General features: G+C 40.5%; 1 protein-coding gene across 3 annotated transcripts in view; it reads left to right on the top strand.

The window, feature by feature from the left end:
* The window catches only part of ALKBH8 (alkB homolog 8, tRNA methyltransferase), an 87,847-nt gene that overhangs the window by 27,345 nt on the left and 34,932 nt on the right, over positions 1 to 25,570 (top strand). For all 3 annotated transcript variants that reach the window (XM_042460378.1, XM_042460376.1, XM_042460377.1), the window contains exons 7-9: positions 13,527 to 13,633; positions 19,714 to 19,865; positions 22,871 to 23,127. In XM_042460378.1, coding sequence (XP_042316312.1) covers positions 13,527 to 13,633; positions 19,714 to 19,865; positions 22,871 to 23,127 — 516 coding nt within the window. The remainder of the gene's footprint in view (positions 1 to 13,526; positions 13,634 to 19,713; positions 19,866 to 22,870; positions 23,128 to 25,570) is intronic.

The following is a 25,570-nucleotide window of genomic DNA, read 5'->3' as shown; positions in this document are numbered from 1 at the left end:
CCAAAGGCCTCCCTGCCACTGTCCATGCTTGTCAAGGCCTCAGCAGTTGAACCTCTGGTTTAAAGGGTGAGGCCAGTTCTGTGCACACTGCGCTCCACCAGAAAAACCCATTGCACAGGCTCGAAGGATACATCCAACGTCATCAATGCACTTGTAGAAAGCACAGATGAGTCCTTCCTGAATCTTCATTTGCGAAGTAAAGTCAAGAAGAAAGACTGCATCATTTTAAGTCTATGAGTTTTTGATGCCTTGGGATCTAGATAACCCCTTTGAGCCTAAGTTAAGTCCTTGAGAAGTGAAAGGCCTAGAGGGGTCAGTCTTTGGCTTGGGTAGCCTAGCACTCCTCTCCTTTTCTCTGTATTCTCTTATTGCCAGTGTTGTAGCCTGTTGGGGTATGCATCTCAGGCTCATTCAGGCTCTAGAAATATCTTTATGAGGCTCATGATATGATTGCTTCTAGCTTTAGTTCTGAGTTTGGCTGCTGTGTTAATCTCAAAGATAATAATAATAATAATAATAATAATAATAATAATTTTTATTTATATCCCGCCTTTCCATAAATATGATCAAGGCGGCTTACAAAAGATTAAAAACATCACAGTACAAAGTTAAAAACATCCCTACAAAGGAATAGAAATCAGTACAATTACATATATCAGGGGCAGGAGATGGGAAGGTCAAATTACAATAGTCCGAGGTCATAAACAAAGGGGCAGAGAAAAAGAATAATTATCTAAGGTGGGTAAGCTAGCCGAAATAAATATGTTTTTAAATTCTTTTTAAAAGAAAAGATGCTGCAAGCTCACTTTGCAAACTGATTTTCCAGACTAACAGTTTTCCCTCTGCTGATTTGACGAGTCTGGAAGGCAGCAAGGTCCCTCCTTGTCCAAGGACAAATTTCTGCTCTGGATAGGGTCCTAACAATACCGTCCCAAGACATCTGAGGCAAGATGGCACCACACTCCTTATTGCACATACAAAATGGCAGTTAGATCTCACATCAACAGAGGTGATAATCTGTCCTAAACACAGCCCAAGCAACCAGCTAAAGGCTGATTGCTATGCAGCTGATAGAGAACAAGCAAGCAAAGTCGCAGAGCAGCTTATAGTTCAGCACTTAGTTTTCTCAGTAAAATGAAAGCCTTAAGTCCAAAACAAAGTTGATTCATAAGGTTTCAGTCTGGCAATAGAGCTCATCAATATCCAAGTCAGGTAAACAGTACCCAGAGTCAACAAACACAGTCCAGGTCAAGCACGGAGCTCAGGGACACAATGGGGATCCAGGTAGATCAGATAATCTCTGACAACTCCTGAAGGGCAGGGCTGAGAATTTGTAGATCAGCAGCTCAAAGCAGCAGCTGCTTAATTAATTGCTGCATCCTATAAATCCTCTGAGACCTCCTCAAGCCCTCCTTTTGTTGTCTCCATTTGGCAAAAGTAGATAGGGGTAAGTTGTCTTCTGTATCTGAATAGGTAGAACTCTCTGCCAGAACTGGTATTGCACTCTGGTCTGTCTCTGAGATGCGTGGTTCTGGAACTTCTTCCTTCTCTGGTTCCTCAGCAGGTTTCTGTGTGTCCACTGCTTCTGTCTCTGAGTCAGAATCCATGTACATGTTCTGGAAACAGGGCATGATAACATAATCCCTGGAACACACAATTTTCTATCAGTGAGGAATGATCAGAAGCCCTTCTCTACCAGCATCTGCTGCCTGAGATGGCTCCAAACTCTGTCTTAAAACTGGGCATGTTTCAGATAATATTTATTTCTATTATTTTGCCTTTCAAATTAGTGCATAAATAGAATGAATGAAGCTGAACACTTTTCATTAACACACCACTTGCAGTAAAACAGAGTGTAGAAGTTTGCATGTAGAGATAGAACAATTTCCACAAATGAGCTTTTAAATAATACATTTCAAAAGAAATTGATAATATTTGTCTGCCTTAATTTCCAATGAAAACTCTATGATGATGGTCATCAAAGTGTTGAGCTTCATTCCCATTTTTGTTCTTTATAAAGAGTCCTCTTGTTAAAGAATGCCTTTTCTTGAAACGTACAAGTACATTTTAGGCCTTGATTCTATAAAGTATATATTCTTCTGTAATATTCCCAAGCATGAATTTCAAGGACTCTTGTTAGTGCAGATTTACCTCACCACACATAGCGCCCTGGAAATTCTTGTTTGGAAATGTATCTTCCTTTCTTCTGGCTGTCATCAGAAAAGAAAGAAAAGAAGGAAAGTAAGGAAGGAGTATAGCCGTTATATCTTTGGGTGTGGTTTCCCCTCTGAAAGTATAAACTAATATTAGGCCCGATTTAAATGGGCCTTTGCGCCGCCCCGTCATGTGCTAGGGGTTGGCCGAAGACGTAGTGTCCATGCTGGCCTCACCCCTAGCACGTGATGGGGGCATCAGAATGGTGGTGCCCTGTATACACGGGCGCCGCCACTTTCACGCAATGGACGCGTAGCATTTGCACATCCCGGCGCCTTTGTGATGGTGCAAGTGTGTCATTGGCGCCTTGCGGCATCACAAAGGTGCCACAAGAAGAACCCGCTTTTTGTGGGTTCTTTTTGTTCTGCGATGGAGCTGCGTGGTTTGTCTGCTGCAGCTCCCTCACGGAGCAAACCAGGGTGGCGGGAGCCTGCCCTTTGTGGGCGGTCTGTATCCCGCCTATATTAGCCAGTGGTTCTCAGTCTTGTCCAAGGAGGTTCTACATGTTGTGATATTTCATCTTGTCAAATCCTTGACCGTTGGCTATGCTGGCTAGGACTCTGCACCATGAGAAGCTTTCCTGAGAGAGCTAATGAGTAATGTATTTTAATCTATATTATATTTTAAAAAGATGTGGATCTCCCCTGCTTCAACAGAGAGCCAATTCTGTAAGCTTGTACAGTTGGCCCGCCCTATCTGCATGCTTGCCTTCCACGGATTTGAGCTTATGCTGAAGTCAAGCCCCAATAGAAACAATGGGGCACGTGTGCCGCAGGAGCGTGCCTCATTATACTTAATGGGATTTGAGCATACACTCAATTCCCCTTATGCGTGTGTGTGTCCAGGAACGGATCCCCTGTGTAAGGAGCAGGCCGACTGTATACAGTTACTTGGGAGGAAGTTGAACTGAATGCCTTCTGGGATTCTTATACATAAATCTCCCAAAGACAAAGCTGTCTTATTCAAAGATATCCAGCTTTGCATGATCTGTATTGGAGTGAGAAACCTCTGGTCCTCTAAAATGTTGTTGGACTCTAACAATCCACCCTTGACTTTGGTCATGCAGTCTGGAGGAGAGTCCAAAATTTCCATGGGTTCAGATAGGAGGTATATACAGTGGTATATTTTGAAGTGAAGGCACTCTTTTATAACACCCATGGCCTTAAGGAGAATCCAAAAATGCTGGCAGCTATGTTGGTCCTTATCAACAAATAAGTTCTAGCAGTCTTAATCTCTTGCAGGAGCAGGTGTTCTTCTATTGCTAATGTGTCCTGTTTGTTCATTCCAAGTCATGCTTTTGTGCAATACTGCAATGATAGAACACAGAAATATATTGCTGGGGGGGGGGGGGGGTCTTCCCCAACTGTTGCTTGTCTGAGAAGTGTAGCTAAACTCAGAGGGAATGGGGAAACTTGAGGGGGATGGCAGACAGTGCCATCATCCTTGCTACATAAAAGACTTAAGAGTTGAACTATGTGTGCAGACACTACAACACCACTGGGCAGGAGTACTTTTGTGTCATACCTGAATATGAAGGCTGTTGAATTTGGGACAACCTCTGTGTAAAGAATGGCTCAATTGCTAAACTATTTCTTAGCTCACACGGGCTGGGAGAGGATGTCTGGCTGGGTTAATGCTGCAAGGATGGTAAAACGTTGTACTAATCGTGGAGATAGCACTCTTTAAGTCGTGTTTTATGGCTGATTGTTGTTTTAGTATAGTGTTTGGTTGTTATTTGTTCCTTTTCTTTTGTCACTTTTTGCAGTTAGGATTTCATGCTGTATCCCCTCACCCCACTCCCCTTTGAGATTCTGCAGAGGAAAAGCATACTGAATAAAGTTGAATGTGAGTCCTTGTTTTCCTTCTGCTAGTTGTGCAGAACTGCATTATTTTTCAGTATTTGGTGAAATTAGTCTCCAGTACATCAGCAGGGGGCTGTGAGATTGTTCATTAGTTTTTGTCAGCTACAGGAGTCTGGTGATGTGTTCTCCTGATATATATTCTTGTCAGGAAGACAGGAAATTCTGAACAGACCAGTATACACAATGATTACATGAGATGGGACAGGAGAGAAATAAAATGCCTACCTTTTTTTTCTTTTCTAGGCCTGAGATGGTTTAGAGCAGGGTGATTGGTCTGGTCAAGGCTTGGATCATCTTCTCTATGAGTTAAGATTAATATTGCAATATTATTTTCAGGATATTAGGTACTGCTATTCTTATTAGTCATATGTCTCATATATGCTGTATATTATTGGATGATGGGTTATGCTATACTAGTGGTGATGCTGGACAGATGGTTTGTCTTTCCTAAAGCTGGGTAAGAAGCACATGTGAGGGAAGGAAGAATGCCCTTTGAACTGTCCAAGTCAATTTGCTGGGAATGCTTGGTACAGAGAAGAAAGGAGGGGTTGTCTTGGGAACAGGAATGCGTGGTATACATTTGAATTGTTATGTACTTTTAGTATACTTTGTAACTGAAATTGCCCCAGTTTTGACAATATCGTTATGCTTTGAACAACTTTAGTTTTCTGAATGATGGTTTCTGAACTGCTGGAGCTTATTTTTCTGAACAGAGGTTAGCCAGTACATGTCACTTATATATGTCTATTCAGTAGTAGGCATGGGAGCCAGGGTGGTATAATGCTTTGAGTATTGAACTAGAACTCTGGGAGTCCAGGATTTGAATCTCCTCTTGGCTATGGAAATCCACCGACTGACTTTGGGCAAGTTGCACTTTCAGCTTGAAAAGAAGACAGCGGTAAATGTTCTCTGCATAAATCTTGCCAATAAAATCCTATGATCGGAGTTGACTTGAAGTCACATAACAGCACCAATAAATTCAGAAGTAAGCCCCAATGAGTTTAATCAGACTTTTCTCTCCTGTAAGTCAACATAGCGGCTTTGTATAGATGTAGTTCAGATGTAGCCCTTCAGATGTAGCCATGTTGGATAATAAGAAATGAAGATCAGTCAGTTGCAGCAGGATGGTTTAGTATTCCTCAGTGGTGGGTAATGTCTTTTGACTTGAAGAATAAATTCAGTTTATAGAAGATCTTGGGGACCCCATTTGGTGGGGGGGGGGGAAGGCAAACATGTAGGATCAAAAAATGTTAGCATATTTCAACATAGAACCTTTGCCGCTAATAACTGTTACTTATACTTAGCCTTAGGATAAATATTTCAACTTTTTATTATGAGAAAAAATCCTTAGAAAAGCAGGAAGTCCATAGTTATGTAAACTGAGTCATGGCCATCAGGGGAATATCAGATTTGGCCCCCAGACCAGAAGTTCCCCACTTCTGGTTTTGATGAATCCATGGAAGATGAAGCTTACAAGTGCCTTTGCACAGTTGTAGCCAAATAGACCCTTTCTGTACATTGCTACTGAATATTAGAAAACCACAGGAGGAGGACATAAATGTTATGCCCTCAAGATATAGCTGGCTTTCTGATCCAAGAAGCAGTTGCTATGTTTTGATATGTTTGCAGGATCAGGTCAAGTCAGAGGTCCACTGTGTTTGCTCATATCAGAGCTGAAATTATTGAGTTCAAGATATGTTCCAGTATTGCTAGAGCCTCCAAAAGACATAATCAAAACAAAGGCTAAGCAGCAGTAAATATTTCTTGTTCATAGGGAGGGAATGAATGAGCAAAGTGTGGGAGTGTTTTTAAAAATGCTGAGCTTGGGTAGTTGGTGTGTTTTAATAAAACAGGCAATGTGGGAAGCCTGACTAAATCACTGGCTTTGTAATCACAAAAGGTACCTGAGCCCTGCATTACTTTTCCTGGAGGAATTAAGTTTTTGCTTACACCAGTCAGCATGAAAGATCAAGAAGCAACGAAAACCATTAAACTCGCCACCTCAGAAGTCGAAAATTCTTGACAGCAGGCATGCAGTCACAAATACTTTGGAGCTTATGGCAGGCATAGATTGTAATTCCAAATAAGCAAATAGCCAGAGAAGAGAAGCAGAGGCAGTTTATCACCTGAAGAATTGTGGATATTTCCTACAAGTAATAAAATGGCAGGTCATACATTGAAAAATAAGTGATGTTTCTCAGTTCTGCATTTGGAGAATCCTTCTCAATTAGATCCTCTCTAATCCAATGAGAAGCAATGGAATTATGCCTGGAAAAGACAAAGATTTCGTATCACAGATTATTATTATTATTATTATTATTATTATTATTATTATTTTCTTACCCACCTCTCTGTATGGATTGAGCAACAGCAAATGATTAAAACACAACACATAACATCAGTTAAAAACATATGATATCAGATTAAAAGAACATATGAGACGAATTCATATTAAAGCAATCAGACTTTACTTTAAAGTTCATAATTTAACATTCATAATTTAAAAATCATCTAGATAGGCCTGCCAGAAGAGACTAGTCTTTAAATACTGTTTTACATTCAGACATTATATTTAGCTGTCAGATCTCTTCTGGCAGGTCATTCCAAAGTTTAGAGGTGGCTGAAGAAAATGTCCACTGGATGACAGTTATCAACCTAGTCCAGGCAAACTGGAGTAAATGTCCCCCCAGAGGATGAGAATACAGGGCGGATTATATGGAAGGAGGTGATTTCATTAGATAACTGGACCCACACCATGTAGGGTTTTAAAGGCAACAGCCAACACTTTGTACTTTTCTGGGAAACTAATTGGCAGCCTGTTGAGTAATTTGGATATTGGTGTATTACCTGGTGTATGGTAACTGGGATGATAACTGATTACCTGGGATGATAACTGATTCTGAAAGCTTTTTTTTTAAAAAAAATAGTATAGTATATCTCCCAGAATCCCTATCCACCATGACCAATAACCATGCTAACTGGGGAAGATGTATTTTTTTAAAGTAATTTTTCCAAGCTCTGAATTGAACATACTTCTAGGGATGTAATGAACATTCACAAATTTCTTCTGATAAGACGTGAAAAGTCAGGGGTGCTTTGATTGTGAGTTCCTGCATGATAGGAGGTTGGACTGGATGGACATTGTGGTCTCTTCCGATTCTATGATTCTAAGTTATCTTCAAAATAAAAATATTTAATTTTTTTTAAAAATTGCTGCCAAACATTTTCTCCTTTACTGACCAGTGCTTTTTATTTTTTTAAAAAACAAAGACTATGTGTATAAGTGACGGAAATATACAGATGTATATAATCAGGTATGGGCAACTGTGGCCCTCCGGTTTTGGCCTATAACTCATCATCCCTCACCACTGGCTATGTTGGCTAGGGTTGGTGGTAGTGGTACACCAAATCCATCTGCAGGACCACAATAACCCAGCCTTGATGTAGAGTTACAGTTTTTTCCAGTGCTTGAAGAGTTGATAGTCAAATAGATTAATTATATCTTGCCTTTGTACAATCTCTGTTATTGTAGTTTGTTAGCTTTTGAATTCTGTCTGATAATGCCTCTGATGCGTTTTATGTCTGTATACACCTGCACTTTTGGAATTTGATCAATTAAAAGCTTCACTTTGGAAGATTTTTGTACCTTTAAAAAAAATCAACATTATATCCTTCATGCCATTCTGTTACAGAAACCATTGACACTGTTAAACAATGAATCACATTATATTGCATTTTGACAATCATTCACCTGAATCATGGTAACTTCACCTCCCAGCAAACAACCATGAAGAACTTTCCTATCTAGAAGAAATGCCCTTTTCTTCTATCTTTGTTTTTTTATAATCCCCCCTTCACCCTTCTTTTACATTATTTGGCTTGTGTCTTATGCAATGGGAGCAGTGTTTAAATGCGGGTGCCTGCTTTGTTGTCTAGGCTTCTTTGAAAGTTCCATCACATAATCCCTCGTCATGAGTGTTGGCTCCAGCGTCATGTTTACTTTATAGAAGGGTATTATTAGCTTCACACATCTCTCTCTCACGCTTCAAGGGAAGGAGATGAGTGTGAAGATGTGTGATTTCTCCCCTTCCCCTAACAGTTAAAGAAAGACCGTAAAGGATTGCATGAAATCAAAGCATCCAGCCTGCCCAGCCTGCCACCCTACACTTTTACTTATTTAACATTGACTGCAATCCCCACTGATGTAGTATGGCCAAGCTGGAAATTTGATCTTTATTGACTTTGCCACCTCTGAGAATAAAGAAAATGGGTAAGAAGGAAAATAGTAATTGGAAATAGTTCCAGTGGAGGAAAGCTGTCATGAGACAGATTGATTTGGCAGTGGCAGAAGTAGCGTTATTGATTGCTGCTCTTTAGTGCATTAAAAAGGAAGATCAGAAGACTTAATGTGCTTCTTTCTTTCCTTTTGTGTTGGTGGGCAGGGGAGGAAGTGAGACAAAGAAGTAGCAACTTGGCATGACCTGCTAGAATAAAGACCATAAGAGAGGCATAACAGTGTTATTGGCCTTCACCCATAAGTGTTGGTAGTGGACAGTTCTTCAAAGTCACGGCATGATTTGATGACAGTGATGATTAGTGAGATAGACAGCATGATAGAAATTACTTCCCTTTATGATACTGTCAGAGGAGGGGAAAACAAATATTTTACAGTGTTTGGACACAGTAGTGTGTGGTGAACGTTGGTTCTCAGATAGATTTTCTGAATCTCCACTTCTCAGTTGGATTCATGCCTAGGGGAAGTAAGAGCAGGAAAAGTCAGGACTGGCCCTGCCATTTGGTTAGGTGAGGCATTTGCCTCAAGTGGCAAATACAATATGGTGAGAAGCTGAGGTGAGACTTTAGAAGCCAGAACTATTATGTGTCAGATGGCGTGTTTTGACTCCCTTAACAAGCTTGTGTCTCATACAAGAAGAGGAGGTTACTGTAGCATCCAGAATGTGGAAAAATTATTTTTTGGACTAAATGCTAGGCATCCCCTTAGCCAGTTAGGTGAGGGATTCTGAAAGGCATAGTCCAAAAGGAGAGAGACTGTGCCAGCATGGTTTAGTGATTTGAACAGTGGATTATGGAGATCAAGGTTTAATTCCCAGCTCAGCTATAAAACTCACTGGGTGACCTTGAGCAAGTAACATGCTCTCAGCAAACCTCTGAACAAATCCTGCCAAGAAAACCCCATGACAGGTTGGCTTTAGGGTTGCCACAAGTCAGAACACACACACACACACACACACACACACAGAGAGAGAGAGAGAGAGAGAGAGAGAGAGAGAGAGACCCATTCTTACATTTCACTTGCAGCGTTGCAACAATTTGTGTTATTATATCCCATGCTTCTGCAACACATGTATATCTGGATTTCCATTATCTTTAAGATACCCTTGATGTCTGGTAGCCTGGTTTTACTTCAGACTCCAGTTGGGCAATCTCATGTATAATATTTATAATACTGACATCTATACTGCCCCTTTCAAGCTTCCTTCTGATTTTTGTTTTCCCCAAAAGGAATGGATGGTATTAGTGAGAACTATCATCCAAGAATCCAAAAGTGGTTAAAGTTGTGTTACCACTTCAGAGAAAAAACAGAAGGGGGCAATGCTATGCTATTATGTTGCCTGGACTCTTTAAAGAATAGGGGAGGGTAGGAAATTATTTCAGTTTGATTTTTATCACAACTTACAAGCATTCTCACATTTCTTCATGTCTAGGATAGAAATAACATGAGATATAAATATTTTTAATGTGGGAGAAAGCTATCTTAGTCTGTGTTAAGGTTAATGGTTAATGTATTTTAAGGTTTTCAAAAGTCACGAGAGACAATGTGGCATAGTGGTTTGAATGTTACACTAGGATTCTGGGAGACCAGGGTTCGATTCCTTGCTCGACCATGAAACCCACCTTGGGCAAATCATATTCTCAGCTTTGGGACGGCAATGGCAAGCCTCCTCTGAACAAATCTTGCTAAGAAAATTGATGATAGGTTCTTCTTAGGATCACCATAAGTCAGAAATGATTTCAACACATGCAACAACAATGATACGTTTAGCCACCTCGAATCCCATTTTGGGAGAAAGGCAGGATATAAATCCAATCAACAAATAAAAATAAAAATTAAATATGTTTTAGTCCTTGTGCATTTCAGCCATGTTAGTGCTGAATTAGGTTTGCCATCTCTTTTTCTGTGAGGCTCTTTATCTTTAAAACTGATATGGCAGACAGGTGCAAGATATACTTCTCAGTGTGATGAATACATGTACCTACTGAATTTGGTCAGTGCAAACGAGGGAGAATTTGATTTTCATTCACCAATTTACAAAGTTCATGATAGGACAGAAACAACTTGAAGTTGAAAAAACACTGAGTGCAGAACAAAATGAAATAGATAGATTTTCTTTGTGTTTTTGGATTGTATTGTAACTGTTTTTAACTTTTGTAAGCCACCTTGATCATTTTTTTGGAAAGGCGGGGTAGAAATAAAATTTATTATTATTATTATTATTATTATTCCTATCTCCTAGTGTTGAGATTTGCCCACTTGGAAACAGATACAGAGACAAACACAATTTGCAAGCCTCCTTTGCAATTCATCCAAGGGAAGCAAAAGTTTTGAAAATGTCCACAGATAGAAAAATCTGTTGCAAAATGTGCACTTTTGAGAACATATGCATAAGTATAGTTTAGCTGAGAGACAGCATAGTATAGCATAGCATAGTATAGCATAGCATAGTCTTCTCAGAAAAGGCAAAGGGTGCTCAACCTGAGGATAGTGGAGCAGAGAACAGAATGGGGGGATTTCAGTACAGAATAAGTAAGGAGATAGTACAGGAATACCTTGTTAATCTAAACAAATATAAATCTCCAGGACTAGATGAACTACATCCAAGGGTATTAAAAGAACTGGCAGGAGTAATATCGGAGCCATTGGCAATGATCTTTGAGAACTTCTGGAGAACAGGAGAAGACCCAGCAGACTGGAGGAGGGCAAACGTTGTCCCCATCTTCAAAAGGGGGAAAAAAGAGGATCCAAACAATTATCGTCCAGTTAGTCTGACATCGATACCAGGAAAGATTCTGGAGCAGATCATTAAAAAGAGAGTCTGTGAACATCTAGAAGGCAATGACATAATCACAAAAAGTGATTCAGGCCTCACCTGAAAGAAAAAGAGCCCTCCTTCCGACCACCATCTTGAGGGGGAGAGAGGCAGGTTAGCAACAACAGGAAGACAACATTATTTTTAATTCATGTCATTTATTTATTTTAAAAATATTTTAATTGTACTTTTTGTTTGTTTATTTGTTCATTAATTGCTGTGAAGCCGCTCTGAGTCCCAGTCCTGGGAGAAGAGCGAGATATAAATAAATAAATAAAAATAAATAAAAAAGTCAACACGGGTTTCAGAGAAAGAAGTCATGCCAGACAAATCTAATCTCTTTCTTTGATAAAATTACCAGCTTGGTAAATGAAGGGAATGCTGTGGATATAGTATATCTTGATTTCAGTAAGGCTTTTGACAAAGTTTCCCATGACATTCTTGTTAACAAGCTTATAAAATGTGGGACAGACAAGGCAACTGTTACATGGATTTGTAATTGGTTGACTGACTGAACGCAAAGGGTGCTCAACAATGGCTCCTTTTCATCCTGGAGAGAAGTGACCAGTGGGGTCCCACAGGGCTCTGTCCTGGGCCCAGTGCTATTCAACATCTTTATCAACGACTTGGATAACAGAATTGGAAGCATTCTTATCAAATTTGCAGATGACACCAAATTAGGAGGAATAGCTAACACTCCAGAGCACAGAATCAGCATTCAAGATGACCTGAATAAACTAGAAAGTTGGGCCACAGTTAACAAAATGAACTTCAACAGGGAGAAATGCAAGGTACTGCACTTAGGGCGGAAAAATAAAATGCACAGATATAGGATGGGAGACACATGGCTGAACGAGACTATGTGTGAAAGGGATCTGGGAGTCCAAGTAGACCACAAGCTGAACATGAGTGAACAGTGTGATGCAGCAGCTAAAAAGGCCAATGTAATTTTAGGCTGCATCAGTAAGAGTATCGTATCTAGATCAAGGGAAGTAATAGTGCCACACTATTCTGCTTTGGTCAGGCCCCACTTGGAATATTGTGTCCAGTTCTGGGCACCACAATTCAAAAAGGATGTTGAAAAACTGGAACGTGTCCAAAGGAGGGCAAGTAAAATGGTGAAAGGTCTAGAAACCATGTCCTATGAGGAACGACTTAAGGAGCTGGGGATGTTTAGCCTGGAGAAGAGAAGGTTAAGAGGTGATATGATAGCCCTGTTTAAATACTTGAAGGGATGCCATACTGAGGAGGGAGCTGACTTGTTTTCACTTGCTCCAAAGACTAGGACCCGGAGCAATGGATGCAAGCTACAAGAAAAGAGATTCCACCTCAACATTAGGAAGAACTTCCTGACAGTTAGGGCTGTCCGCCAGTGGAACAAACTCGGAGTGTAGTGGAGTCTCCTTCCTTGGAGGTCTTTAAACAGAGGCTAGATGGCCATCTGTCGAAGATGATTTGATTTGGATTCCTGCATGACAGGAGGTTGGACTGGATGGCCCTTGCGGTCTCTTCCAACTCTATTATTCTATGATTCTATGAGGTTTGAGCATTAGACTCTGGAGACCAGGGTTCGATTCCACAACAACAACACTTTAATTAATTGGAGAATACGTGCACATTATCAAATACAGCCAGCCCTCCTTATCCACTAATTCTGCATCCATAGATTTCACCATCCATCACTTGAAAATATTCTACCTCCCCCCCCAAAGCAAACCTTGATTTTGCCATTTTTATAAGGTACATTTTACTACACAATTGTATATAATGGGACTTGAACAGACACAGTTTTTTATATTCATGGGGGGTCCTAGATCCAAATCCCAGTGGATACCAAGGACCTACTGTATGCACAAAAATATGCAATTTTTGAAAAATAGGTAAGAAAATATGTGTGCATTGCCGTGGGGGGAAGGCGGGGTGAGACACCTCTCAGTGTGGTACAAACCTGAAAGGTGGAAACTGAGAGCCTTGACAAGCTACATTATTGATTTCTGCATCCCTACCCAGTGGTATTCAAGGTGAACATAAGAAGAACCTTGTCATGTAGGATTCCAGTAGCAGGACTTGATTGCCATAGCCCCCTTCCCATATTTCCCTTTAGTTAGTATTGAGCAACATATTGCCTTTGATGTGGAAGTACCACATATGGCATTATGATTGGAAGTACTGATAGCTTTATACTCCACAAATTTGAACCCCTTGACAAACATCTAAGCATTTGAGTGCCACACAAATTCACGTACAAGAATACATAGGATCCAAATGCTAAATTACTCAGCCTGAAAAATGCATATAATTACTTGCAAGAAATAATGGATAATTTTACTGCTTTTTGCAGATTGTTATGGATTTTAAGCATCCTGATGGATGTGCAGCAGCAGTTATGCTCCCTCAACGCAGTTTGCTTGTGATGTCTGGAGAATCTCGATACCTTTGGACTCATGGGTAGGTGTTGAGATTCGAAAGTTAATTATATTGAAGCAACACATACAAATGGTGGGATATGTTGATGACAGTCTTTGCTTTTTAAAAAAAATCAGCTACCAGGAAGCGCAACTGTTTTACCATTTCGATATGTTTACGGGGAGATGCCATTTGTGTACATGATCATTTGTATATAAAAGGCATACTGCTATTTAGAGGAGCTTACAGTCTGAATTTTGACAGTGTATGTAGAGCCAGCATGGCGTTGTGGTTGAGCATTAGACAATGATTCTGAGGACCAGGCTTTGAATCCCCGCTTGGCCATCGAAACCAACTGGATGACCTTAGGCAAGTCACACTTTCTCTGCCTCAGAGAGAGGCATTGGTAAAACCCACTCTGAACAAATCTTGGCAAGAAAACCCTATGACAGGCTTGTCTTAGAAACAACTTGAAGGCACACAACAACAGTTGGAGAGAGAGAAGGCCAAGAAAGACAGAAGCAAAGGGAAGAATTTGGCAAGAGCCATACATACTGGGCTTAATTTCTCTAGAAGGGAACACTAAAGCACTGAGCCAAAATTTTCATGGAAAAGATGGATTTGGAGGAAGACAGAAGGAGAGCAGTGACGCTACATGGGTGACACTGTTTATTTGCTTATGGCATACGGATCTCAGCTTTCTTCCAAGGAGCTAAGGTACCAACACATGGTTCTCCCCCAATATTCTATATTCACAGCAGTCCTAGGGATAGTAATACTGAGAATAATGAGTTGACCATCTGATATTAGTGGGTAAGTGGAATTTAAATTTTAGTCTCCTTCATCTTAGTCTAATGCTCTAACCACCACAATCTAGTGAATCTCAGTGGACAGCAAGAATGGGTAATATCAGAGGTTTTGAAGGGTGGCGAAGACTTTGGGACAGGGATGGAGAACTTCTGGTCTGGGGATTAGATACAGATTGTGGATATTCTCTATATAACCTGCAAGTTTCTTCTAGTGTTATCTAGAAGAGACTATGTAAAAAGCCCAAAAAAATGTTGCATGCCACTGAGGTCTGGTTTGCAACCTGCAATGCTGTTTTGTGGAGCTGAGCTTTGGTTTCTAGCCCATGAAGCTGTTGCATGGCCCCAAGCTGTGCTTTTCAATCTAGGAAGCTGTTGCACTGGTTAGATGTGCATAGAATTGAATTGTTCTTTGTTTGCTTGGTTGAAAAAATGTGCAAAGTTGATAAGAATTACATCTGGCCTTGTCCACTCTGCTTTTGTCCTGTGACCTTAGACCCACCCATGGCTTTACAGGTTGGAATATGGCTTCCCAGGCTGGAAAAGGTTCATCTCTGCTTTCAAGTGCCAATAAGCTTTAGAAATTACACTGGATGCTTGAGATAATGTACAGATTGTGAAGCTGTAGGTGTTTTTTTAGCTATTCTGTGCTCTAAGTTAGTGAGAAATATTATTTGCCATCTTTCTTGTAGGGGTAAATGGTAGAAGTCAATAACAGACTGAATGCTTGTCTTGCTGGGAGTCGCATGCTGACTTTGAACTCAGCAATTCTGTGGTGCTTTCAGTGCAGGCTAGACCAGTGGAGAGCAATCTTTTTCCCCCACAGACAAATTCTGCATTGATGTAGCTGAATTTCAAGACAAAGATAAAAAACTGGAGTTCTACATGATTTCTTTGAGAAGAGGAGACTGAACCAGTGCTGAGTTCAAAGTCAGTCTTTATTGTCCTCTGCCCCATCCATCAGTAAATGGATATTTGTGGAAATAGCACCATTTTGTTGCTTTCTTGTCAGATTTTGGAGATGTGACTTGAACCTCGTTGTGTGCCTTGAAGTTGTTTCTGACTTATCATGACTCTAAGTCAAACCCATCATGTGGTTTTCTTGGCAAAACTCTCCTTGTTCAGAGGAGGGATTCCTTTGCATTTCTCAGGAACTGAAAGAGTTTGACTTGAACTTTGGTTTTCAGAGTCTTAGTCCAATACTCAAACCACAACAGTATGGTGGTTCCTTTTTGTACTATGGTTCCCTAAATATGACAGAAAGCATAACTACTGCCATGTTGTTTGGAGGATTCTTCAAATTAAATACTCAAATAAATAACCTCTCGAAAGAGTGATCCTTCCTTTAGCACTAATTTGTTTTTACTGCCTTCTTGTGATTTTATAGATCTGCCCATTAAACAAAATGAGACAGATGCTGAGGACACAAAATATGTACAGGTTAAAATGCCACGCTTAGCTTCCTGAGGTGCTGTTAGACTTCCAAAGAAGCCATGCATATTCTGCACAACTTGGATTTTGATTTGAGAAAGACTCCAGAGAAGTCAGTGAGGGACTGACTAGAGAGTCATGATCTCAGCCCCCAATGGGGCTCCTCTCTTTGTGGAGGACACCTGGGAGAATTTTTTAGAACAGAAGAAGATAGTGGAAAAAATGCATACATTGGCCTAAATCCTATTGTTAGTCCAACTAGAAGAGATCTATAGAATCAGTTGGCTTTACCTACAAGTTGATTCAGAGCCATCATGGTGTTGTGATTTTGAGTGTTATACTAGGGTCCCAGGAGACCAAGGTTCAAACCTCCACTCAGCTATGAAGCCCACTGGGTGACCTTGGGCAAGGCGCAGTCTTCCAGTTGCTGTATGCAAAGGGATCTTGTAGCACCTTTAAGACTAACTGAAAGAAAGAAGCTGATGGCATGATCTTTCATACACTTGAGCCTACTTCCTCAGATGCTTCTTTCTTTCATTTAATCTCAAAGGTGCTCCAAGATCCCTTTGCACACTGATGTTCCAAATTAACACAGCCCTGTCTTTGAATTATCCCAGCCTCAGATGAGGGCAAAGACAAACCCCCACTGAACTAATCTTGCAAAACAAAACAAAACAAAATAAAAACCCATGATAGTGTTGCCTTATGGTTGCCACAAGTCAAAATTGACTTGAAGATATTCAGCAGCAGCAGCCGCCACCGCCACAAGGAACAGCAACATGTTGATTCACTATTTAGCAGTTGAGTGAAAGGGATTACGCTAGTTGGGACTGAACAATAGAATTCCAGCCAATATGTGTTGGTAGTGCCGCCTAACAGAATTTACATATTATTTCCATGGAAGCAGAAATGATACTCTTCAGAGCCTGCTCAGTGTATAGAACAAAGTGGAAGCCAATCTGTCCCTCTTTCTTGGGACCCTTTCACACTACAGAATTTTAGCACTGTGTTCTACTTGAACTGCCCTGGCTTCCTTCAGTGGAATCTTGGGGTTTGTAGTTGGATGAGGCTGTAGAGATCTCTGCCTGAGAATGACAAATACTCATCCTCAAACTGCAAGTCCAAGGATTCTATAGGATGTTGCTTTGGCAGTTAAAAGTGAAATTACAGTTGTGTAGTGTGAAAGAGCCCCAGCAGCATTACAAGTCCTGCTGATCTTATTGTTTACTTAAACTGCACCTACATTGCAGAAATAATCTAGGTTGACTTGACACCACTTTAACTGCCATGGCTCAATGCTATGGAATTCTGTGAATTGTAGTTTTGTGAGACATTTATCCTTCCCTGTCAGAGAGCTCTAGTGCCACAACAAACTCAGTTTCCCAGAATTCCATAGCATTGAGCCATGGTAGTTAAAATGGTGTCAACCTGCATTACTTCTGTAGTGCGGATGCAGTCTTAGACAAGTAGTGGCTCCTGGGCTTTGTTTGCTGTTCTGCTTTTAAAGTATTAACAGATGTATGTTACCTTTCTCCCCCAAAAAGACAAAGTTCTGGAACAGACCAGCAAAAAAAGTCAGCTTTCTGCATGCATGATACATGCCCACAAGCCAGCAGAAAGCCACCTGAAGCCACCCAGCCATTTTGGCAATCCAGCAGCGTGGCTTTTAGATGCTGCACACCGCAGGAACATCAAAAAGCCATGGCACCGATAGAAAGGGTGCCTTTTTTCCGGTGCTCAAAGGGGCGGCGTCAAGCCACCTCTATATGGCTGTCTTGCCCAAAGTGTCCAATATTGTAAATGTAATAGTAACTTTTTTGTTTGTGGCCATGGGTCATGACAATTTAGTACATAGCAATAAATGTACTAAAAACAAAATACATTTTAAAATGCAAAATACAAAATTAACTTAGTACTGTATGTCATTTATATTTATCCGTCAACAGCTATACCTAGCAGAACTAAACAACTAGAAGATAGTTTTATAATAAAGCTTTCTCTTTTGGTACACTAAGCCCTGTATATAAACACACAAGTATTAAAGCTTTAAAAGGGAAGAGACTGTTCTGTTTATCCTAGTAATTTAATTTTGTTTTGTTTTGAGTGCTTGGCTTTTCATTTTCTAGCAGCCAAAGTAAATTTTGCAACCTGCATAGTAATAAAAATATTGCTGCTTCCTAACCGTCTACATAGCTGTTCCATGGAGGATCTGTTTGTCAAAGGGCAGAGGATGCAGGGAAGAAATTTTTTGAGGGGATTTATACACTGGGCAGGTCAGTAAATAGTGGAAGATATCCTCAATTTCAGTACGCTGCTCTCTACAGAACATAGTGAATGTATTCCATAGCCTCTACATCTAATTTGTGTAGTGGACACCATAGCTATATCATAAGCGTGTAAAAGAACTTTAAGCTTTACACCTAGTACTGAAACTGGAAAATATTCCAAGCCATACAGTTCTTTTACAGTGTTGATGATGGAGAACTTTTTAAACAAAAGAGGGGAAGGAGCCTAGAAGCATCCCTGTTGTACTCTTCCATTGGTTGGAATGTTTTCTGATAGCACTCCATTTGCCCCAAGTCAGAGAAGTATTAGAATGAAGCCTGTTGTATTATATGCAAGACCCTTCTATTAGTGTTGGTGAAAGCTAATTTTTTGAAGGTACCCAGAGTCACCCATTGTGGTCCGACTTGAGGAGCTCACCTGATTCACACTGGCAAGATGAAGCATCTTCCCTCCATCAGATGTGGGCCACTGGTGCCTGAAAGAGTGCCCTTTGTTGAGAATCTCAGCTGCTGGGCTGCTTCATGTGGTTTTCAGATAGAGAGCTTTCCCAACCTTTCTGACCCTGCTCTCTGAAGGAGATGTTACAGTGATTAAATTAAAGAATTTATTTACTGAATGTTTTATGTTGCATAGTACTGTATGGTCCCTCCTGTGTAGCTCTCAGCATGTTTCTGGGCATCACACACAGAGTCTAAACCAAGCCCCAACCCACTACTTTTATGCCAAAATTTAGCAGCAAACTGGGAAAGCCCTTCAAAACATGCATTTCCATGGCCCCCTGTCATGCACAACTAAAGTACTATTGAAAAATGCCCACCCAACCTTTGTTTAAAGAGCTTCAAATAAGGAGAGCCCACCACTTCGAAGCAATCTATTCCAATGTCAAACAGCTCTTAGAATGAAGACATTCTTCCCAATGTTTGGGTGGAATTTCTTTTCTTGTAATTTGAACGCATTAGTTTGTGTCTTAGTCTCTGGAGCTACAGAAAACAAGCTGGCTCCATTTTGTACATGATATCCCATCAATAGTCAAAGACAGCTACCATGTCATTTCTCAAACCTCTCTTCTCCAAGCTAAACATATCCAGCTCCCTAAGTCATTCTTCATAAAGCTTGGTTTCCAGATTTTTGATCATCTTGGTCACCCTGGTTGTTACTAAAAGTCATTTCAGTAAATGAATTATGCCAATGTTAGATGACGCCTGACATAAAAAATTGTAGATTGGAGGGCACTTTTTAGTATTCCTTTCCACTGAGCATGCTGACACTTTTATCTTGTTTCTCACTTGTTCTGTATTGGCAGCAATCCTGGTGATCCTTATTGGCAGCAATCCTGGCTGGGTTTGCTATTAGCAGGAATAATTTTATGGAAGATTCAAAAGATAGCATGTGGAGAATAAGATACCCATGTTTGTATATGTGTGTCTGTTTACCATAGATATTCAGGCACTTTTCCAGCATTTCTCTGCTTGTTCAAGATACATTTCATCAAATATATGTGTCATATCTGAAAAATGCAACATCAACACATTTAAAGCAAAAAAATATAGGCAACAAAATCAGCCTTATACTGTACTTGGCTTTTGTTTTATTTTAAAGCATCACTCCCAGGAAGTTTGACATTGTTCAAGCGTCTGAAGAGCAGAAAGTTGGAACTGTCACTGCTGACATTAGTGATTTAACTTTAAACAAAAGAGGAAAGAGGACATCTTTCACTTTCAGGAAAGTGAGGAGAAGCCCTTGCAAGTGTGGTAAGATTTGGATCTCAGTCAAAGCTATGCATATGTTGGTGGGGATCACATGGAGGGGCATTATGCTTGTCATTAATGAACTCATTTTATCGTTGAGGAAGACAATTAAATATACCCACTATGCTGATGGGAAAACTGAATCAGAGAGAATAACTTCCCAACTTCCAAAGGATTCAGAGCAGAATCTGGACTTGATAAGCCTCCTTGTTCCATACTGAAAATTGTGTCCATTAAACTAGAGACAGATCTGAACAACAGATAGATTTTATATTTTTTTAAAAAAAATCAGGGCCAACTATTCTTTGTCTAAGAAACTGTGGTGTAACCAGAAGAATTGAGCAGAGGCTAATTTAACCAGTCTGCAATCTTGACCTTGATCTGCAAACCTATTGGCTTTAACATCTACTCTTCCCCCAGCACTTCATTATTTTGTTTTTTCCCTCAGCATTAGATCTCATCCCCTGTTTCATCACAATTTGTGATATTTTTGTTGATTCCAACAGATATTGCTGAACTGTGAATTTTGGAGTTTTTAACACCAGGGCTGAGGAACTTGTGGCCCTCTAGTTGTTGAACTGTGTGTCCCTGCATGCCTGATCGTTGGGTATATTAGCTGAGGCAGTATGAAACTGGATTCCAACAACATCTGAAGGGTCATGGTTCATCACCCTTGTTTTGTATTGTTTTGGAAATAGGACTTTCGGATAAAGTCCTTATAGGGTCATCTCACTACTTTGCTGTGTTCTTTTTAAAACAAAGCTTCTATCAATCTTGATTATGGATACAGATATATATTAAATGGAGTAGAGTATGTTTTATTAGCAAAAGTTCTCACGTTGTGATTTTTAAAGAGCACTTATAAAGCTAGATGACCTATCTTGGCAAAAGAATGAGCACTTAAGCTAAAATCAGACTTTGGAGGGAAAGCACTGGATTATTGTAGGCATTCTACACAAACAGTCTGGCCTACATCTTGCTATAGAGATTAATTGTTGCAACATGAAGTTGTTAAAATCCTACATCTGATTTGCTTCATGTGGTACAGACCTTTGAAATAGGTATTAACATTTTGTGGTTTAGTATTACTCCATGGAGTCTTATATAGTGCATAAAACTGTGCTCATTATTGACACCCCTCCGAAGTTTTCTTCCTCCACCTGCATTCATTTGCAGTTGAAGCATTCTGGTGTGCAACACAGTGGACTGCTATAGATATATCACTGCTCCTCTGCTAACTATAGTTTGAAAATAGTCAGCATGGAGGCACAGATTCCCTCCCCATTAGTGCTTCCCTCTCTTGAGAGATACGTGTACTAATGTTAGACATGTGTTGGTTAATTCTAATTGTGGTTCTCTCGTAAATCAAGGTTTGAAGAAAGTTTGTAACCAAGTTTATGAGGGAACTTACTTTGTATTAACCATGATTAACATTGATGCATGCACAATTCTAAACCATAGTTAATGAGGACAATTATATACACTAGGATTCAGGCCATCTAAACAAGCAGGCTGTCATGCCCAGCCTGGAAGATGGCTTGGAGGACTCAGAGGATGAGCTAGAGCCTCTGGGATCTGAACCTATAACGGAGGAGCCAGAGCCCCAGGGGCTTGAACCTGTAATGGAGGAGCCAGAGGCTGGCCCTAGTTCTGCTGGAGCAGAGTCTATGGCCCCTCCAGAGGTTCAGCAGTCAAGTTTGCCTGGTGCCAAGGCTGTGGACATGGAGGAGGATCTGGGCAGTGTGCCTACCTTCAAGGAGTGTCGAGCAGAAAGAGAGAGCCTTCGAAGATCTCGGAGGCTTTATCAGAAGCGTCTTCGTAATCAGGCACAGCTGAAGGCCAGCTCCTTGCCTTCTTAAGCACCTGGAGCATGTGTGGTTCTTTGCCAGTGGATATCTGACTCTTTTAGAGGAAAGACTCTGTCTCTGGCTCCTTGACTTCTTGTCTTGAATATCCGGAAACCTTGACCTTGGACTGCTTCATCGACCTGCCTATCTGTTACCCTGAACCTCGGACCTTCTGACAATTCTCTTGGTAATCCCTTTTGGTAAAGCTACTGCATCTCTCCAGGACTGTGTAGCTTACACTGACTTTGCTGTGCTGGGAGAGGGTTGTTTGTTTGATAACTAGCTACCTTATCAGCCCTTTGGCTGCTTTCCCGGACACAGGCAGAAAAAAGTCAGTGTATTTCTTGAGATTCCACTCAAGAAGATCTCCATATCTTTGGAGAGTTTGTAGGTGCAGCTAAAAACTGCTTTGCATGAATAGAAGAATGTTGGACAAATAGTGAAAATATTTTTCAGCAGTGGGATATAAACCCAAGTGCAGTAACAGTATTCTAGCCACAATAGCATCCTGTTTCTCTTGTTGCAAGGACAGTAAATATGTAGTCCATGGCCCTCATGCAGGTATGGGATCCCTCCCCTCTTTTAATTTGCTCCCATGGCACCTTGGTTGATGTAGATGCTGCTGCCATTACCATTTACAGTGCCCAAACCGAAGCATGTTTTGCCCTCCCTTTAAATCCTGTCGCTTTCAGAAGAGGAGGAGACACACTGTCCTGTATGCTGGCATCTGTCTTGTGTTACAGGAAGAAACTCTGGATCATATTGTTAAATTAAGGCAGCAACTTCAGAATTGTGGGCAAACTTGGTAGTGCTTCAGTCACTATTGGGTTCTGGGGGGGATCCACTGTGGCCACCCAGCTCTGGGACGTTGCTCATCTGACTCTTACATTATCCTATTTAAACTGATAGATACTGTATTTACTAAATATCTCAGTTTAAGAGGAAGACCACTTCCTTCATAATTTACAAAGGAGTTGGTGCTTTCATTATAGAACCAGTTAGATTTTAAATTTTAAATTAAAATACAAGACTGGCAATTCAGTTTTCAGTGTCTTCTCCATTAAGTATGTGTAATCAAAAAAGGCTGCTGTTGTCCAAAGTACAGCATTCCTTTAAAACAAATAACTAATTTCTTATCCCCCTCCCCCCGCTTTTCCCTAGCTTATCCTTCTGTATGTGACAGTCAGGGTAAAGTCACAGCACCTTCATTCCCTGACAGTGAAAGAGAAGCCTCAACGCTCGAGAAAAAATATGTCCATGACGTGTATGAAGAGATCGCGCTACATTTCAGCAACACCAGGCACAGTCCCTGGCCACGAGTAGTTGAATTCCTTAGAGCTTTGCCATGTGGGGCTGTTGTGGCAGATGTTGGCTGTGGGAATGGAAAGTATTTAGGAGTCAGCCAGGATGTGTATATGGTAAGTTATTTGCATTTCTCCTGGTTTGAAGAGGTGATAGATTGTGGGCTGTGGTGGCAACTCCAGGTATTTAATAATCTGTGCATAAGACATTCACAATAAGTCACCTTCCTTAACAAATCTACCTTTTCAGTACCTTTGTTGTCAGCTGCTGTTGTCATTTTCTTCCACATTACTGGTGAAAAGAGTGTTATAAATAAATATATTTCGTTTGAAGAGGAGATTAGGGCCAGGAGTATCTTGCCTGTAGGCAATCTTGCGAGTGAGCACTCTTAGTAGGTGCCCTGTAATACCTGCCCATGGTGCTAGATGTGTATGTAATCGAAGGACAATATCCTGTTAAGTGCTAGAGAATTCAAAAATATAGCCCTGTTAGTCTGTAGAACCAGTATGTAGAAAGATCTTGTAGTACCTTTGAGACTAATTGAAAGAAAGAAGTTGGCATCATGAGCTTTCATAGACTTATGTCTACTTTCTCAGATGCATTTGGGGAAGTAGATTTACGTCTACGAACACTCATGCTGCCAACTTCTTTATTTCAGTTAGTTTCAAAGGTGCTACAAGATCTCTCTACATACAAATATCTTGTTAAGGTTGTTCCTGGCATTCTTCCTATATGGAAAGCTTTCTTTTATCCTTCCTTCCTTCCTTCCTTCCTTCTTTTTTCCCACCTTGCATAAGGTCTTTAAGGAGGCAGTTAACGTGGTGTCAAACTACTTTAATTCTGTAGTGTGGCTACATCCCAATTTGAAGTTTTGGGTTGGGTTATGCTTGTCCTCCTCCCTCTCATTTGCAGCTTCATTTTCACTTAGCACTTTGGCACCAGCCATAATTGGTTATGACATCTAAATGACATGTACTGGTTAACTATAGTTGCTCAAGTCTCATTACTTACAATGGGGCAGTAAAATGATGCCCCTTATATAAAATGGCAAAATCAAGGTTGGCTTTCTGGAATGTGTATTTTTAAAAAATATATTCAAGTCATGGATAGTTGAATTGGTGGATAAAGAATCCGTGGATAAAGAGGGCTGATTGTACATTATCAAGCATGGGAGCAACTATGATCCTGGTATTCTGCCCCCTCCCCCCAACTAAATTTCCCCTCTCTTTTTCATTTTCCCAGAAACCAACACAATATAATTGACATTAGTCCAGTATTCAGAATTATTCTGGTGAAGGTTTCTCAGGGTAGCGTGCATTAAACTTTTGTAGCAACATGGGAGCGGAATCTACCCACTCCTGCTCCCCCATTGGAAGGTGTTTCCATTGTACAAAATATACTCGCAGTGATCCTGACACTAAATCAGGAAACTGTGATTAATGGTTGCTTTTTGAACCTAGTATGCTAACTGTTCCCTGCCAGGGATTTCCCACCTATCATGGGGTGCTAACCCACACCAGTTTGCCTATTTCAAATGCCTTTCAAGCATTCCCTCTTGAGTGTATCTTAAAATTCCTACCCTGCATTTTAACCAAATAAATCTGGCCATTATGAACCTTGCCAGTTTGGTTGACTGTGCTGGGATTCATGTTAGATTTATTGCCCCATAATGCTATCTGCCTGGAGAAAGCTGTAGGTAATCATCTTTGGAGAAGTGAAGAAAATGATGATAGCACTAAGCACAAAGAGATGTTTTTTTTCAGGCTGTTCTTGAAGATTAAAACCCCAGGACAGCTATTTCTGCTTTGGAACACTTTTTATGGTTGTGGTTTAAAATGCCAGCTTGGAGTGGAAGAAGCAGAGTAATATCTACATTAAATGTGACCCATTTTGGTATCTCCAGGGTCCATTCTGTCCTCCAAACCATGGCCTAAGGGCCAGGATTGTTTATTGCTGCCAGTTCAAACAACTAATGCATGGTAGGGCTGTATAGTAATAAGTCAATACCACTGAACAATAAGAGCTGTTTTGCTTTGGAAAATGTTTGTTCAAATCGTGGCCAGGGAATTAGACATAACGGCACAGAGATAACTCTGTCTTTCTGCCAACTTCTAGAAACAATATTGATGATGGTACAAATTGGGCAAGATGTTTATCCCACACTAGAGGTAACATTAGGTAGATTTCAAGGGGTTGAGGAGACTTGCTTTCATGTCTGGAGCTTTGTGAACCTCACATGTTGTGATTCATGACGCGCCTGTGGTTTGATAAAAGTGGGGGTAACGCATCCCAAAACATTGAAGCGAGTTGCACCCCCCCCAGCTCAGACAATGAGCTGTGAGGAGGTGACTTGCTTTGTAAAAAGCCTTCCAGACTGACCCTGCCCACTCAGATAGATTAGTAATTTAATTTTAAATTCCTTATGGACAGGGAATTTCCCTTTCATCTGAGCTTGTTTGAACAAGATCTGCTTGAAATCTAGGGTGTCTTACATTTTTGATCTTGATATCTCTTCTGATTCCTGTCTTGTTATCTGGCAGTGTTTTTTTGGATAAGAAT

This window comes from Sceloporus undulatus, chromosome 3, assembly GCF_019175285.1.
Source record: "Sceloporus undulatus isolate JIND9_A2432 ecotype Alabama chromosome 3, SceUnd_v1.1, whole genome shotgun sequence".
Taxonomy (NCBI): domain Eukaryota; kingdom Metazoa; phylum Chordata; class Lepidosauria; order Squamata; family Phrynosomatidae; genus Sceloporus; species Sceloporus undulatus.
This window is presented reverse-complemented; position numbering and strand designations above follow the sequence as displayed.